General features: G+C 45.9%; 1 protein-coding gene across 3 annotated transcripts in view; it reads right to left on the bottom strand.

Moving 5' to 3' along the window:
- GPR107 (G protein-coupled receptor 107) overlaps positions 1-14,393 on the bottom strand; it is a 102,763-nt gene that overhangs the window by 33,049 nt on the left and 55,321 nt on the right. For 2 of the 3 annotated variants that reach the window (XM_089913855.1, XM_022578452.2), the window contains exons 15-17: positions 13,391-13,440; positions 12,061-12,144; positions 11,220-11,341 (exon numbers count right to left, since the gene is read on the bottom strand). In XM_089913855.1, coding sequence (XP_089769981.1) covers positions 11,220-11,341; positions 12,061-12,144; positions 13,391-13,440 — 256 coding nt within the window. Of the gene's footprint in view, positions 1-136; positions 195-11,219; positions 11,342-12,060; positions 12,145-13,390; positions 13,441-14,393 lie in introns of those variants that run through there. The other variant, XM_089913856.1, reaches the window with a different exon arrangement.

The following is a 14,393-nucleotide window of genomic DNA, read 5'->3' as shown; positions in this document are numbered from 1 at the left end:
AGCAAGGAGGAACCTATGTTCGTCCATCGCGGACAACAGGAATCTCCTAATCAGTAAAATAAATTCAATCACTCATTCCAACAGGCTCTCTCCAAGGACCCTACCTGTCCCCCGCACCAGCTCCCAAGTCCTGTTACTTACAAGTGGCAACTCAGTGGCCCGACATGTGACATCTAGAGTTTGTCCAGCTGGACCTAACAGTAGATAAATTATTTTATTTGAGTAAGGAAAGAAAATTTTTTCTCCCTTCTTTCCTGCCACCAGCTGCTGCTGTGACCAAGCCCCAAAGCCAACCAGTCCTCCCCAGAGTTGGGGCTTTTCTCAAACAAGAGTCCTTTGGACTCATGCGTTATCTGTACTTCTGGTAAAGCCAGGACAAAGTATGCTGCAGGTAGGTGGTTCTTGTGGGAACTGAGGGATCCCTGCAGAGGCTGTGGGTGAGTATAAATGCAGCCCCCAGACAAAGGGAACACCAACTGGGAGAATCTAGCATCACTTCCTGCCAGCCGGTGCCCGTCTCGGGACTGACCTCACCGGGAAGCGCTCACACTTCTCCCAGGAGAAATCCATGCACCCAGGGCGGCTTCTAAAGGGACCTTCTCCAGACTAGGACACGGGCACCACAAGCCTTTCCAGCCCCAGCAGAGCAACCCCTATGCGCCTCCAAACCTGTTGATGTAAGGGAAGAAGTACAACCTCGAGTCTTCCAGAAACACTCCTGGCAACAGCCAGCAGATCGTGTGGCTACTGCCCCAGGTTGAAAAGGACAAGGAGGAGGCCAACCCGCGCGGACGCGGAGGGCAGAGCACAGGCGCCGTGACCCGAGGACGGCTCGGAGAGCGGGCCTGGGAAAACCTTTGCTCCCTTTCCTTCCCTAAGGAAATACTCCTTGCCAGATGGTGGCCCAACTGAGAAAACAACATTCACTCTGTCAGGCCAGGCCTGGGGCAAGGACAGAGAGCTGGAACTGGTGCTCCCAGGGAGCCCACTGCCCAGCAGAAGGGACGGTCTTCCAGACGGACACGCAGAGCCACTTCACACAGACAGGATGGGCGTGCCAGGGTGCAGGTGTGACGATGGCTTGGGGTGAGAAGAGTCACCTCCTGTGTTGAAAGACAGGAGCAGCAGCGAGGTGGAGGAGAGGGGGGAGGGCAGGGGAGTTTCTGAAAAGAAATCTAACAAGAAAAGGCTTGGAGGAAACACAAGAAAGCTCCCCGACAGTCAGGGAGTGCTAAGAAGCTGCGGGTGAAGGAACGTGGCAGGAGAGTCGAGGGTGGGCACGCGGGGCTGTGGACGGCCTTCCGTGCTGTGTCACCGGGGTGGGCGTGACTCTTATACCTGGGTTCTTGGGCCTGGCTCCAGCAGGATCCAGGGGAGTCAAAAAAGCACAGAGACACCTGAACCCCCAACATTCAGAATCTAGTCTCCGGGGAGGAGCCAGGGTATCCTCTTAAAAAACAGTCTACAGGTGATTCGGGTAGCTGAGGAGAATGGACGGGAAGGGAAGAAGATGGGAGGTGAGGACATCGGCCACACGAGGGCAGGGCACCAGGATAAAGTGGGGAGAGGGCGGGAGACACGACGTTAAGCCTCCAAGAAGCGGTCACTCACCCCACACAGGCCGAGGGAGAGGGAGGCATTTAGGCCAAGACCCATATTCTGCTGACAGCGACTGGGTGGATGCCGAAGCCCACAGGGTATGCAGGGGAGAGGCAAGCTTGGGGTGACAGTGGACAGGTGGACAGAGGGACCCGAAGCTCAGGACAGGCAAGGGGGCTGGAGACTGGGAGTGGTGAGTGAGCGGAGTGGAGGCGCCCCGGCTGCGGGGTGAGGGGTGCGTGGGCACAGAAGGGCGGCACGGGCGGACCGGCGATGATGGGATGTGGTGTGAGGCTGGACGGGCGCTGTGCCCTGGCTCCCCAGTGAAACTTCTGGGAAGCGAGAGGGGTGCCAGGTGGAGGAGACAGAGGAGGAGGCCGTGGTCAGACTGACGCCCGGGAGCCTCCCAGGCAGGAGGTGGCGCTTTGGCAACTTCACAGCTCCACACACACCCCCCGCGTGCCCTGGTTTCAGTACAAACACTGAATGGGGACAACAGCCGAAGAGCCGTCCTCGGAGCAGCGCCCCGCACTACACACAACCTGCGCACAGGCCCTCCATGTGGCGCAGAAAGACACCGGACAAAGCTCAGGTCGAGCACCGAGCAGCGGTGATTTTCAGTCTAAACTCAAACCCCAGGGATGCGAATGCAGGCGCAGCCCCCGGAGCCGCCCAGGCGGGGAGAGCCCGGCCCCCAGAGGGCAAGGCCTGCCCTTCCTGCCTCTGCCCATCCCAGCCCTGCCTGACCTCTCGCCCCCACTGCTGAGATGCCTTTCTGTGGCTCCAGACACACACCTCTATCGCAGCGCTGTCTACACTCTGCCATGCTGTTCCCGTAGGAGACTGGGGCACCGGCTGGTGTCCGGAACCACCTGTAGGGCTGACAGAGCGCTCATACCACCACAAGTAGACTCGGTGCCCGGGCCAAGCCAGCCTCTCTGGCTGCCAAGTCCCACGCTGCTTCCAGCAGAAGCTGTCCTGCCCTCAGGGCCTGCTCAACTTTTTTGAGCTGAGGTGGCCACTCCTGACTTCAAGAGGACACTGGCCCAAGGGTCAGCAGCTCCTGAGCCGGTCTGAGGCAAGGGGCAACAGTGCTAAGCCGACAGAGGTGCTCCCGGGGGATGGGTCCAGGGGAGTGTGGAGGATAGAGAAGACAGTGGAGCAGAGAGGTGCCCAGAGGAGGGGAGCTCCAGCGGAGACGGGGGGAGCAGACGGACCCAGCTGCCTCTCGCTTTCCTTCTACCCCTATGTGGTGACGTCTCTTTTCCTTGTAGAGGCCTGAGTCTCGTGTTTGCAACCAACAGGGCCCTAATGAATAAGAGAAAGACGAGAAAGGGGGCTTCGGGTCCCCACTGCTCCTTCTGCCACACGAGACTGCCGTCAACTGTGGCCTGGGCCGAAGTGGCACACGGATGCATCTGTTTCTGTAACCAAACTAAATCTAAATGCTAACCATTTCTGGACTTGAAATGTGGAGAGGTTTGGTTAAGAGACAGTTCTATTAGTCTCCAACCTCTGTTTCTACATTTCCTGGTTACCCACTTGCACGAATGCAGGAAGTAGTAAAAGGTTGCCGGAGACCCTGAAGCCGGCACTTGGGAAGGGGAACTCCAGAGACACAGCTTCTGGAACCCAAACCAGATCTCTTCCCACTCCCGCTTCTCAAGATGGCAGAAATAATTCAGGCCATCGAGGAAACGCATAGCACGTGCGGTGGCTAAAAGTCCGATAACTGAAATTACATCCAATACTTAACTTGCTGATTTTGTTATGATAAATTCTGTTACCAAAATCAGTAAGCCACTCTGAGCTTGAGCCCAAAGAGAGATGTCAAAAGGAACAGAAGGAGAAAAAGATGGAAAGTCAGCATTACTTCTGAAGGCGCCCTCACCCCCCCAGGCCCAGGGGGCGCAGCTGCCTGGACTGCATGCAGGCCTAGGCTGGAGGCGGGGAGGACGCACTACCCTGGGCCAGACTCACTTCCCAATGCACCGCCCTCCCGCAGCTCAGCTTCAGACAGGAGGTAAGAAGAGGTGAATGAGAAGCTACCCAGAACCTCAGTCGGCAAGGTCACTGCGCGGCCCAGGTCAGAGTTCTGGTGCAGAGGGCATATTAGGAAGGGTGTGAATTCGTCTCAGGTGTGCGAGGCATAAACATTATTACTGATACTTTGCACAAAGAGGTGCTTAATGTCCTGGGTGGGGATCAGACCTAGTGCCCTCCTTCAGGAAACACCCTCCAGTGTGCATGACAGAGCACTCAAGACCTTCTAGAAAATACAGGCAAGGCTGTGCTGGTCTCTGGTTTGGGTTATTTCTGGAGGATTTAAGAAGGGCCCTCCAGGAATAGAACTTCCGAGCAGAAGAGGGAGATGACAGTCCGGGCTCGGCGGTCCCAGAAGCTGCTGAGCCTTGACCCTCACCTGCGGCTGAAGCCTCCCCCTCAGGCCTTTTCTGCTGTCACATCTTATAACTTCACAGAACTTTCCCAACAGTCGAGTTCTCAGCTAAAGAGAAATCCCAGCACAACTGCCTTGCTGACTAAAAGGCACCTGGCCTCAACTGGCTCCTCAACTTGTCTTTCACAGGCTCATCGGGGCTGGTGCTCCCGGGAACACCACCACCACTCCTGTAGGCAAACCTTCATTTGGGCCGTCTCCCTCTCTAGGCTGGTACATGTGCAGCCCTCCCGTCACGGAAGAGACGCTCACCTCACCATTACGGGAGGGCCCACACTCAGCCAACCCTGGAAAACAGAGCACAGAGCGCTCTTCCCCGGTAACAGGAGTAGAAGCTGAGGCAACCCAAGGGTCAACCTTGGCTCAAACTGCCCACCCTCCCCAAATCTTGCCAGAAGAAAGAAACACACTCCCCCTAGTCTCCAGCGAACTGCTGGTCTGTCTTCTTCCCTTCCCCCCCCCGATTTTAACACACACACAGGCCCTCTTGCGTTTTCGTTACCACTACCACCAAATACTGTCAGAGAGAAATAAAAACCAAAACAAATTTTTAAAATTTTGCCAAGGAGACAAACATAGCTTAACAAAGCGTCTGCGCTTCTAGATGCAACGGCTGATGGAAAGGATGTGGGGGCAGGAACGCCTGCCTTGCTGGGGAGAACATCAACTGACCACACTTCAGTCAAGCGGAAGATGCTAGGACCCAGCCATTCAGCTTCTCGCTATGACCCCAGAGCAACCCTGCCTCAAACGGTTACGGAATGCTGAGCCACAGGGCTCCCCGCAGGGGAAAGGAAAAATACACCACGTCTCAGGTTACTTTCCAAAGCTGCTGCTTACCAGATGGACTCTATTTTTTAATTTTTTTACCAACAGCTTAAGTATTCTAATTGTTTCCAACTAAGCTTGTTCATTATAAATATATAATAAAAATGTACAAAGAATAACGTTGCACTTTTTGGTTAGATTTAAGTCAAAGGCATTCATCAATAAGGAATCTTCGGATGTGAATATTCCAGAAATTTCTCTAAGCCATCTGATGAGGAAATTGTCTCTGAATATTACCTTACTTTGGAAGGTATTGGCGGACATTTAAATTGAACTCAGACTTCTTCAAAATAAACCTTAATTTAAAAACACTATTCTGGCCAGAGGGTCTGGCTTCCAATCTGCCTGAATCTCGGTGCTGCCTGAGATCCTTCCCTTCGGGACACTGATATTTCTAGGAAAACCCTCAACTACCAGGAGCCACTAAAAATAAAATAGGCCACTTGGATGATCACAAAGGTCTGAGAGACAACCAAGAGTCAGGGCAGGGTTGAAGGAGGAGGCTCATCTCCTCCATGAGGCCCGTCCTTCAAGATTGGGAGAGGGGGCTGTTTATCTAATGCATAGACACCAACACAGAGTCGAGCAAAATGAAGAAATCGAAGACTATGTTCCAAACAAAAGAAAAGCTAGAACCTCAGAAAAAGCCCCTAATGAAATGGAGAATTGACTAGAAAGCTTTTCTGAAAACTAAAATGACTAGTTTAAACAACTTGTATATGAACGTGAAGCATGAAAACAAATTTACACAAATGAGAGACCTAACGGAAGGAATGGCTACCTTGATTTAAGGCAGCCTGGGAGCATGTCTTAAAAAGCAGTTATGCAAGATGATTAAGTTCCATATATACGCTGTAAAACACTGTGGCTATAATTAGCAACACTGTATTATACACTTAAACATTTATTAAGAGGCCACGTGGCTGACAGGGTCTTGGTGCTCCAGCTGGGTGTCAGGCCTGTGCCTCTGAGGTGGGAGAGCCGAGTTCAAGACATTGATCCACCAGAGACCTCCTGGCTCCATGTAATATCAAACAGGAGAAGCTCTCCCAGAGATCTCCATCTCAATGCTAAGACCCAGCTCCACTCAACGACCAGCAAGCTACAGTGCTGGACACCCTATGCCGAACAACTAGCAAGACAGGAACACAACCCCACCCGTTAGCAGAGAGGCTGCCTAAAATCATAATAAGGTCACAGACACCCCAAAACACACCACTGGACGCAGACCTGCACACCAGAAAGACAAGATCCAGCCTCATCCACCAGAACACAGGCACCAGTCCCCTCTACCATGAAGCCTACACAAACCCCTGAACCAACCCCTTAGCCATTGGGAGGAGACACCAAAAACAACAGGAACTACGAACCTGCAGCCTGCGAAAAAGAGACCCCAAACACAGTAAGTTAAGGAAAATGAGAAGACAGAGAAACACACAGCAGATGAAGGAGCAAGGCAAAAACCCACCAGATCTAACAAATGAAGAAGAAGTAGGCAGTCTACCTGAAAAAGAATTCAGAGTAATGATAGTAAAGATGATCCAAAATCTTGGAAACAGAATGCAGAAAATACAAGAAACGTTTAACAATGACCTAGAAGAGCTAAAGAGCAAACAAACAATGATGAACAACACAATAAATGAAATTAAAAATTCTCTAGAAGGAATCAATAGCAGAATAACCGAGACAGAAGAACGGATAAGTGACCTGGAAGATAAAACAGTGGAAATAACTACCGCAGAGTAGAATAAAGAAAAAGGAATGAAGAGAATTGAGGACAATCTCAGAGACCTCTGGGACAACACTAAACGCACCAACATTCGAATTACAGGGGTTGCAGAAGAAGAGAAAAAAAAAGGGACTGAGAAAATATTTGGAGAGATTATAGTTGAAAACTTCCCTAATATGGGAAAGGAAATAGTCAATCAAGTCCAGGAAGCACAGAGAGTCCCATACAGGATAAATCCAAGGAGAAACATGCCAAGACACATATTAATCAAACTATCAAAAATTAAATACAAAGAAAAAATATTAAAAGCAGCAAGGGAAAAACAACAAATAATATACAAGGGAATCCCCGTAAGGTTAACAGCTGATCTTTCAGCAGAAACTCTGCAAGCCAGAAGGGAGTGGCAGGACATATCTAAAGTGATGAAAGGGAAAAACCTACAACCAAGATTACTCTACCAAGCAAGGATCTCATTCAGATTCAATGGAGAAATTAAAACCTATACAGACAAGCAAAAGCTAAGAGAATTCAGCACCCCCAAACAAGCTTTACAATGAATGCTAAAGGAACTTCTCTAGGCAGGAAACACAAGAGAAGGAAAAGACCTACAATAACAAACCCAAAACAATTAAGAAAATGGTAATAGGAACATACATATCAATAATTACCTTAAATGTAAATGGATTAATTGCTCCAACCAAAAGACACAGACTGGCTGAATGGAGACAAAAACAAGACCCGTATATGTGCTGTCTACAAGAGACCCACTTCAGACCTAGGGACACATACAGACTGAAAGTGAGGGGATGGAAAAAGATATTCCATGCAAATGGAAATCAAAAGAAAGCTAGAGTAGCAATTCTTACATCAGACAAAATAGACTTTAAAATAAAGACTATGGGCTTCCTGGTGGCGCAGTGGTTGAGAGTCCGCCTGCCGATGCAGGGGACACAGGTTTGTGCCCTGGTCCGGGAAGATCCCACCTGCCGTGGAGCGGCTGGGCCCGTGAGCCATGGCCGCTGAGCCTGCGCGTCTGGAGCCTGTGCTCCGCAACGGGAGAGGCCACAACAGTGAGAGGCCCGCATACCGCAAAAAAATAAAAATAAAATAAAGACTATTACAAGGGACAAAGAAGGACACTACATAATGATCAAGGGATCAAACCAAGAAGAAGATGTAACAACTGTAAATATTTATGCACCTAACAATGGAGCACCGCAACGCATAAGGCAAATGCTAACAGCCATAAAAGGGGAAATTAACAGTAACACAATAGTAGGGGACTTTAACACCCCACTTTCACCAAGGGACAGATCATCCAAAATGAAAATAAGGAAACACAAGCTTTAAATGATACATTAAACAAGATAGACTTAATTGATATTTATAGGACACTCCAACGAAAAACAACAGAATATACTTTCTTCCCAAGTGCTCATGGAACATTCTCCAGGACAGATCATATCTTGGGTCACAAATCAAGCCTTGGTAAATTTAAGAAAACTGAAATCTTATCAAGCAGCTTTTCCAACCACAACGCTATGAGACAAGGTATCAATTACAGGAAAAGATCTGTAAAAAACAGAAACACATGGAGGTTAAATAAACAAGAGATCACTGAAGAAATCAAAGAGGAAATGAAAAAATACCTAGAAACAAATGACAACGAAAACACGACAACCCAAAACCTATGGGATGCAGCAAAAGCAGTTCTAAGAGGGAAGTTAGCAATACAATCCTACCTCAAGAAACAAGAAACATCTCAAATACACAACCAAACCTTACACCTAAAGCAATCAGAGAAAGAAGAACCAAAAAACCCCAAAGTAAGCAGAAGGAGAGAAATAAAGATCAGATCAGAAATTAATGAAAAAGAAATGAAGGAAACAATAGCAAAGATCAATAAAACTAAAAGCTGATTCTTTGAGAAGATAAACAAAATTGATAAACCATTAGCCAGACTCATCAAGAAAAAAAGAGAGAAGACTCAAATCAACAGAAATAGAAATGAAAAAGAAGTAACAACTGACACTGAAGAAATACAGATGATCATGAGAGATTCTACAAGCAACTATATGTCAATAAAATGGACAACCTGGAAGAAATGGACAAATTCTTAGAAATGCACAACCTTCCGAGACTGAACCAGGAAGAAATAGAAAATATAAACAGACCTATCACAAGTAATGAAATTGAGACTGTGATTAAAAATCTTCCAACAAACAAAAGTCCAGGACCAGAAGGCTTCACAGGCGAATTCTATCAAACATTTAGAGAAGAGCTAACACCTATCCTTCTCAAACTCGTCCAAAATATAGCAGAGGGAGGAACACTCCCAAACTCATTCTATGAGGCCACCATCACCCTGATACCAAAACCAGACAAAGATGTCACAAAGAAAGAAAACTACAGGCCAATATCACTGATGAACATAGATGCAGAAATACTCAACAAAATACTAGGAAACAGAATCCAACAGCACATTAAAAGGATCACACACCATGATCAAGTGGGGTTTATCCCAGGAATGCAAGGATTCTTCAATATAGGCAAATCAACGTGATACACCATATTAACAAACCGAAGGAGAAAAACCATATGATCATCTCAATAGATGCAGAAAAAGCTTTCAACAAAATTCAACACCCATTTATGATAAAAACCCTCCAGAAAGTAGGCATAGAGGGAACTTACCTCAACATAATAAAGGCCATATATGACAAACCCACAGCCAACATTGGTCTCAATGGTGAAAAACTGAAACCATCTCCACTAAGATCAGGAAACAAGACAAGGTTGTCCACTCTCACCACTATTACTCAACATAGTTTTGGAAGTTTTAGTCACAGCAATCAGAAAATAAAAAGAAGTAAAAGGAATCCAAATCGGAAAAGAAGAAGTAAAACTGTCACTGTTTGTAGATGACATGATACTATACATAGAGCATCCTAAAGATGCTACCAGAAAACTACTAGAGCTAATCAATGAATTTGGTAAAGTAGCAGGATACAAAATTAATGCACAGAAAATCTCTTACATTCCTATCCACTAATGATGAAAAATCTGAAAGAGAAATTAAGAAAACACTCCTGTTTACCACTGCAACAAAAAGAATAAAATACCTAGGAATAAACCTACCTAAGGAGACAAAAGACCTGTATGCAGAAAACTGTAAGACACTGATGAAAGAAATTAAATTGGGAGATTGGGATTGATATATATACACTAATATGTATAAAATGGATAACTAATAAGAACCTGCTGTATAAAAAAATAAATAAAATTCAAAAAAAACACCATATGTAAAAAAAAAAAAAAGAAATGAAAGATTATACAAACAGATGGAGAGAGATACCATGTTCTTGGACGGGAAGAATCTACATTGTGAAAATGACTATATTACCCAAAGCAATCTACAGATTCAATGCAATCCCTATCAAACTACCAATGGCATTTTTCACAGAACTAGAACAAAAAGTTTCACAATTTGTATGGAAACACAAAAGAGCCCAAATAGCCAAAGCAATCTTGAGAAAGAAAAACGGAGCAGGAGGAATCAGGCTCCCTGACTTCAGACTATACTACAAAGCTACCATCATCAAGACAGTATGGTACTGGCACAAAAACAGAAATACATATCAATCAAACAGGATAGAAAGCCCAGAGATAAACCCATGCACATATGGTCATCTTATTTTTGATAAAGGAGGCAAAAATATACAATGGAGAAAAGACAGCCTCTTCAATAAGTGGTGCTGGGAAAACTGGACAGCTACATGTAAAAGAATGAAATTGGAGCACTCTCTAACACCATACACAAAAATAAACTCAAAATGGATTAAAGACCTAAATGTAAGGCCAGAAACTATCAAACTCTTAGAGGGAAATATAGGGAGAACACTCCATGACATACATCACAGCAAGATCCTTTTTGACCCACCTCCTAGAGAAATGGAAATAAAAACAAAAATAAACAAATGGGACCTAATGAAACTTAAAAGCTTTTGCACAGCAAAGGAAACCATAAACAACATGAAAAGACAACCCTCAGAATGGGAGAAAATATTTGCAAATGAAGCAACTGACAAAGGATTAATCTCCAAAATTTACAAGCAGCTCATGCAGCTCAATATCAAGAAAACAAACAGCCCAATCCAAAACTGGGCAGAAGACCTAAATAGACATTTCTCCAAAGATGATATACAGACTGCCAACAAACACATGAAAGGATGCTCAACATCACTAATCACTAGAGAAATGCAAATCAAAACTACAGTGAGGGGCTTCCCTGGTGGGCGCAGTGGTTGAGAGTCCGCATGCCAATGCAGGGGACAACGGGTTCGTGCCTCGGTCTGGGAAGATCCCACATGCCGTGGAGCGGCTGGGCCCGTGAGCCATGGCCGCTGAGCCTGCGCGTCCGGAGCGTGTGCTCCGCAACGGGAGAGGCTGCAACAGTGAGAGGTCCACGTACCGCAAAAAAATAAAAAAATAAGAGGGACAACCTCTGGAGCAACAAACTGTGGAGAGCAGCTGCTCCAGTTCATACCACGCTGCTCTTAGTTACGTGAGGGGCGAGGGAGGGAAGGGAAGAAAGGAGATTCTTACACAGATTCCATTTCCAAGTCATCTTCTTCCTGAGAAAGTTGTAGGTAGGGGTTATCTGAAGCTGGACGGAACTTATACCCCGTTAGAACAAAGAACACCAGCGTGGCCATTTCATCCAGGAGCTGCAAATTTTAAAACCACCCCCAAATAAAGGGATTAGAATACTGTTCTTCAGAAAGCAGTGGAACTAAACAAACTGACCCCCTCCCCCCGACCACTCGCAGATCAGTCACTCAAATGCCAGAGCTGACCGCTGGGGAGCACTTTCCTTAGAGGATTTGCTGAAGCCTTAGCTAGGAGCATTCTGCCCAGAGATGACATTTGAGACTCCTTGCTTTAAGTGTCTTCATTGGCACCTTTTAAGAGCTCATTACATACATACATTTTCCTACAGTGTCTAAAGTACCAAGTGAGAGCCTCCAGAAAAAAGTCTCGAAATCATATGGTGGCTACCCTAGTTCTAGTATATTGCAAAGATACTTTATTATTGAAATAGTAATAATGGGCAAGAAAAAGGGAGGTCTGGATTCCAAGCTATTCTAAGCCCTATAACTGACTTCATCTAGATTTTAATTATACAGGGCAAGTCTTTCTCGGCCTGAGGCTTTTCTCTGCAAAAACCTTTAAAATTGAAAACTAAAATCAATAATGCAATTACTTCCAGATTTCTCATGTAATCCAGCAGCTTTCCTGGACAAACATATCGTCTTAGTTGCAGACCGGAAGAGACAAAAAGTCTTAGTGGCCACTGCCAAATAAATTAGTAACGATCTTAAGTTACACCCTAAGACTTCATCCTCAGACACAAATTCTCTGGCACTGTCCCCTGTGAGCAGCATACCTGGTAGAGCCACTTCCACTGGAACGGAACAGCAAGTTTGAGGAGAAATGCAATAATCCTGGTGAAGTATATATAACATACGATCTATATGAGGGGCAAAGAAAACAAGAAATAAAATCAACATAGAAATTATGGCACCCCTTTCTTCCAATGACCTGCTTTCACAAATTAACTATAAAAGAGAAAACAGAATTACCTGAAGATTATTTGACACTTATAGTGCTAATTAGTAAACATGGCAGAGAGACAGATGCTCTGCTAGTTACATTAGAAAGGATTTCTTCTTTTTCTCTAGGTGACCAAGATATTGACTGATCACAGTCACACCCACTGGGAGGACACTTTGCTGTAGTTGCTCTTAATTCCTGAGTAACCCTTTCGTTGCCTAATTCTCATACATAACCCACTGATTTCAAGCCCCAAAGGGTAATAGTTTTTTATTCCCAGGATTTGAGAAATATTTTCCAGCAGTAATAGCGAAATAAAGCCACACAGGGAAAATACTGATTTTTAAGTCTCTTGAGCAGATGCTGCAAATGTTTGAGGTCCACGCTCAGGGGAAGCACCGATAATCCTAAGCATTCCATTAAGAGAGGACGTGAAAAGGATTCAACATGATGACCCCTCGAGAGTGGACGGCTCACTGGGACCGCACCCAGGGCAGACAGGCTTGCAGGGGACTGTGCAAAATGACAGTCAATGCCAAAACCACAGATGAAGATGACTCAGAAGCTTTTGTTTAGTAGTATGGAAGCAAATTCTAGAAGAAATCTATACCTTATATAGTCCAGAAAATTATGACTCTAATAACTTATAGTAAGTCCTGCCTTTGGTGCTACGTTTATATGGACTTTTCATGTTCATTCCAGTCCTGTTTGTAGATATGATCCCATTTTTGTAAATGAATTTTTTAAAAAGCAAGTCAAAGGAACAGCTATGCTTCTAGGCATATGCCTAGAAAGGAATCTAGCGAAATAACCATTGAACTGTTAACCATAATACCTGGGGGAGGAGGAAGAAAAGGGGAAGGGGTATAGAAGGTCGGGGTCATAAGGGGCTTTTGCTGTGTTCCTATAATCCTGCATTTTAAAAATATCAAGCATGTATTACTTTTCTGAGTATTTAAAGCCAAATTTAAAACTAAAATTTAAACAGAAGTAACTCAGATATTTAATTTCCCATGTCCACGGCCCCCATCTGGTTTTGTAAAACGAAGCCCACACACAGCTCCAGGTAGCACACTTCCTGTGCTTCTACCAATGTTTTGGAAGTTCATTAGCTCTACTCCATGAATTGACCTTATTTACAAATTTAGGAATTTTTTACTCACCAAGACGTAGTAATGTCTGAAAAGTTTCAGCTTTGCCAAGTTAATGGCAGCTGGGGAGAAGAAAAGAACAAAATGAGAGGCTACTTCTTTTCTCATTCTTAAAGCCCATCATATTCAGGTACCCTCTCAGTCAAGAGGCCAAGTCTAATGCACATGGGTACCGCCCAAGGGGTCGGGGGCACATCTGTATTTCTGGAAATGCAGTTTGGCAGGGTCTCCCCCAGTCACCAGGAAGAATTTGGGAGCTGTGGCGGCAACATGCTGGGACTCCCAGCTCCAGTAAACCAGTGCACCTCTCCACTCCACGTTCAGAAGCTTTAAACAGCCATGCTGAGAATACAGCGACACCACAGAAATCGGCAGACACTACCAATCAGGACTCTTCCCCCGCCACCCCCAAAGCCATCGTTAAACATTTCAGCTCTGCCACTGTGGCTACAGGGCTGCACCCCCCAATAGGAGCAGTCCCAGACGGGTCCCTGAGCCCCATCCAGGGGAGCCTCCAGCTAACTGAGGGTGTAAATTCAATTAACCCATGGGTGCGTCTTGCAAATTTCACTTAGGTTTTCACTAAGTGTCTTGTAACAGAGCCCTTTAAATACAACCTCCCCAGCTTTGCCCTACCTTCAAGATTGCTCAAGGTCAGGGAGCCAGGACAGCTAACTTCCTGCCACCGCCAACGGCCATGAAATATTGATGACCACAGAGGGTAGCCTGGCTCCCTCCCCGATTAGCAATCCTTTCATTCATCATAAACCTCCCTGCAGGAGGCAAATTAATTTTGCTCAGTAACATTTAATTACTGGTTCCCTTTAGGAATGGAACTGTGGGTGGTGAAGGAGCGACTTCCTTCTGTCTCCCTCCTCTGGCTCATGATTAGTCGGGGGGCAGTCAAGCTTAGGATTCCTGGAATCCTGAATTAATCTTCAAGGTGATTATCAACTAACAGTATCTGCAAGAATCCGCTCTGAGAAACTGAGTGTGTCAATGAGAGAAGGTTCAG

The sequence above is a fragment of the Delphinapterus leucas genome, chromosome 6 (assembly GCF_059928025.1).
Source record: "Delphinapterus leucas isolate spDelLeu-1000000601 "Yukka" chromosome 6, BTC_Dleu_Yukka2, whole genome shotgun sequence".
NCBI classification, from domain to species: Eukaryota; Metazoa; Chordata; class Mammalia; order Artiodactyla; family Monodontidae; genus Delphinapterus; species Delphinapterus leucas.
The sequence above is the reverse complement of the archived record's forward strand: the minus strand, read 5'-3'. Positions and strand labels throughout refer to the sequence as shown.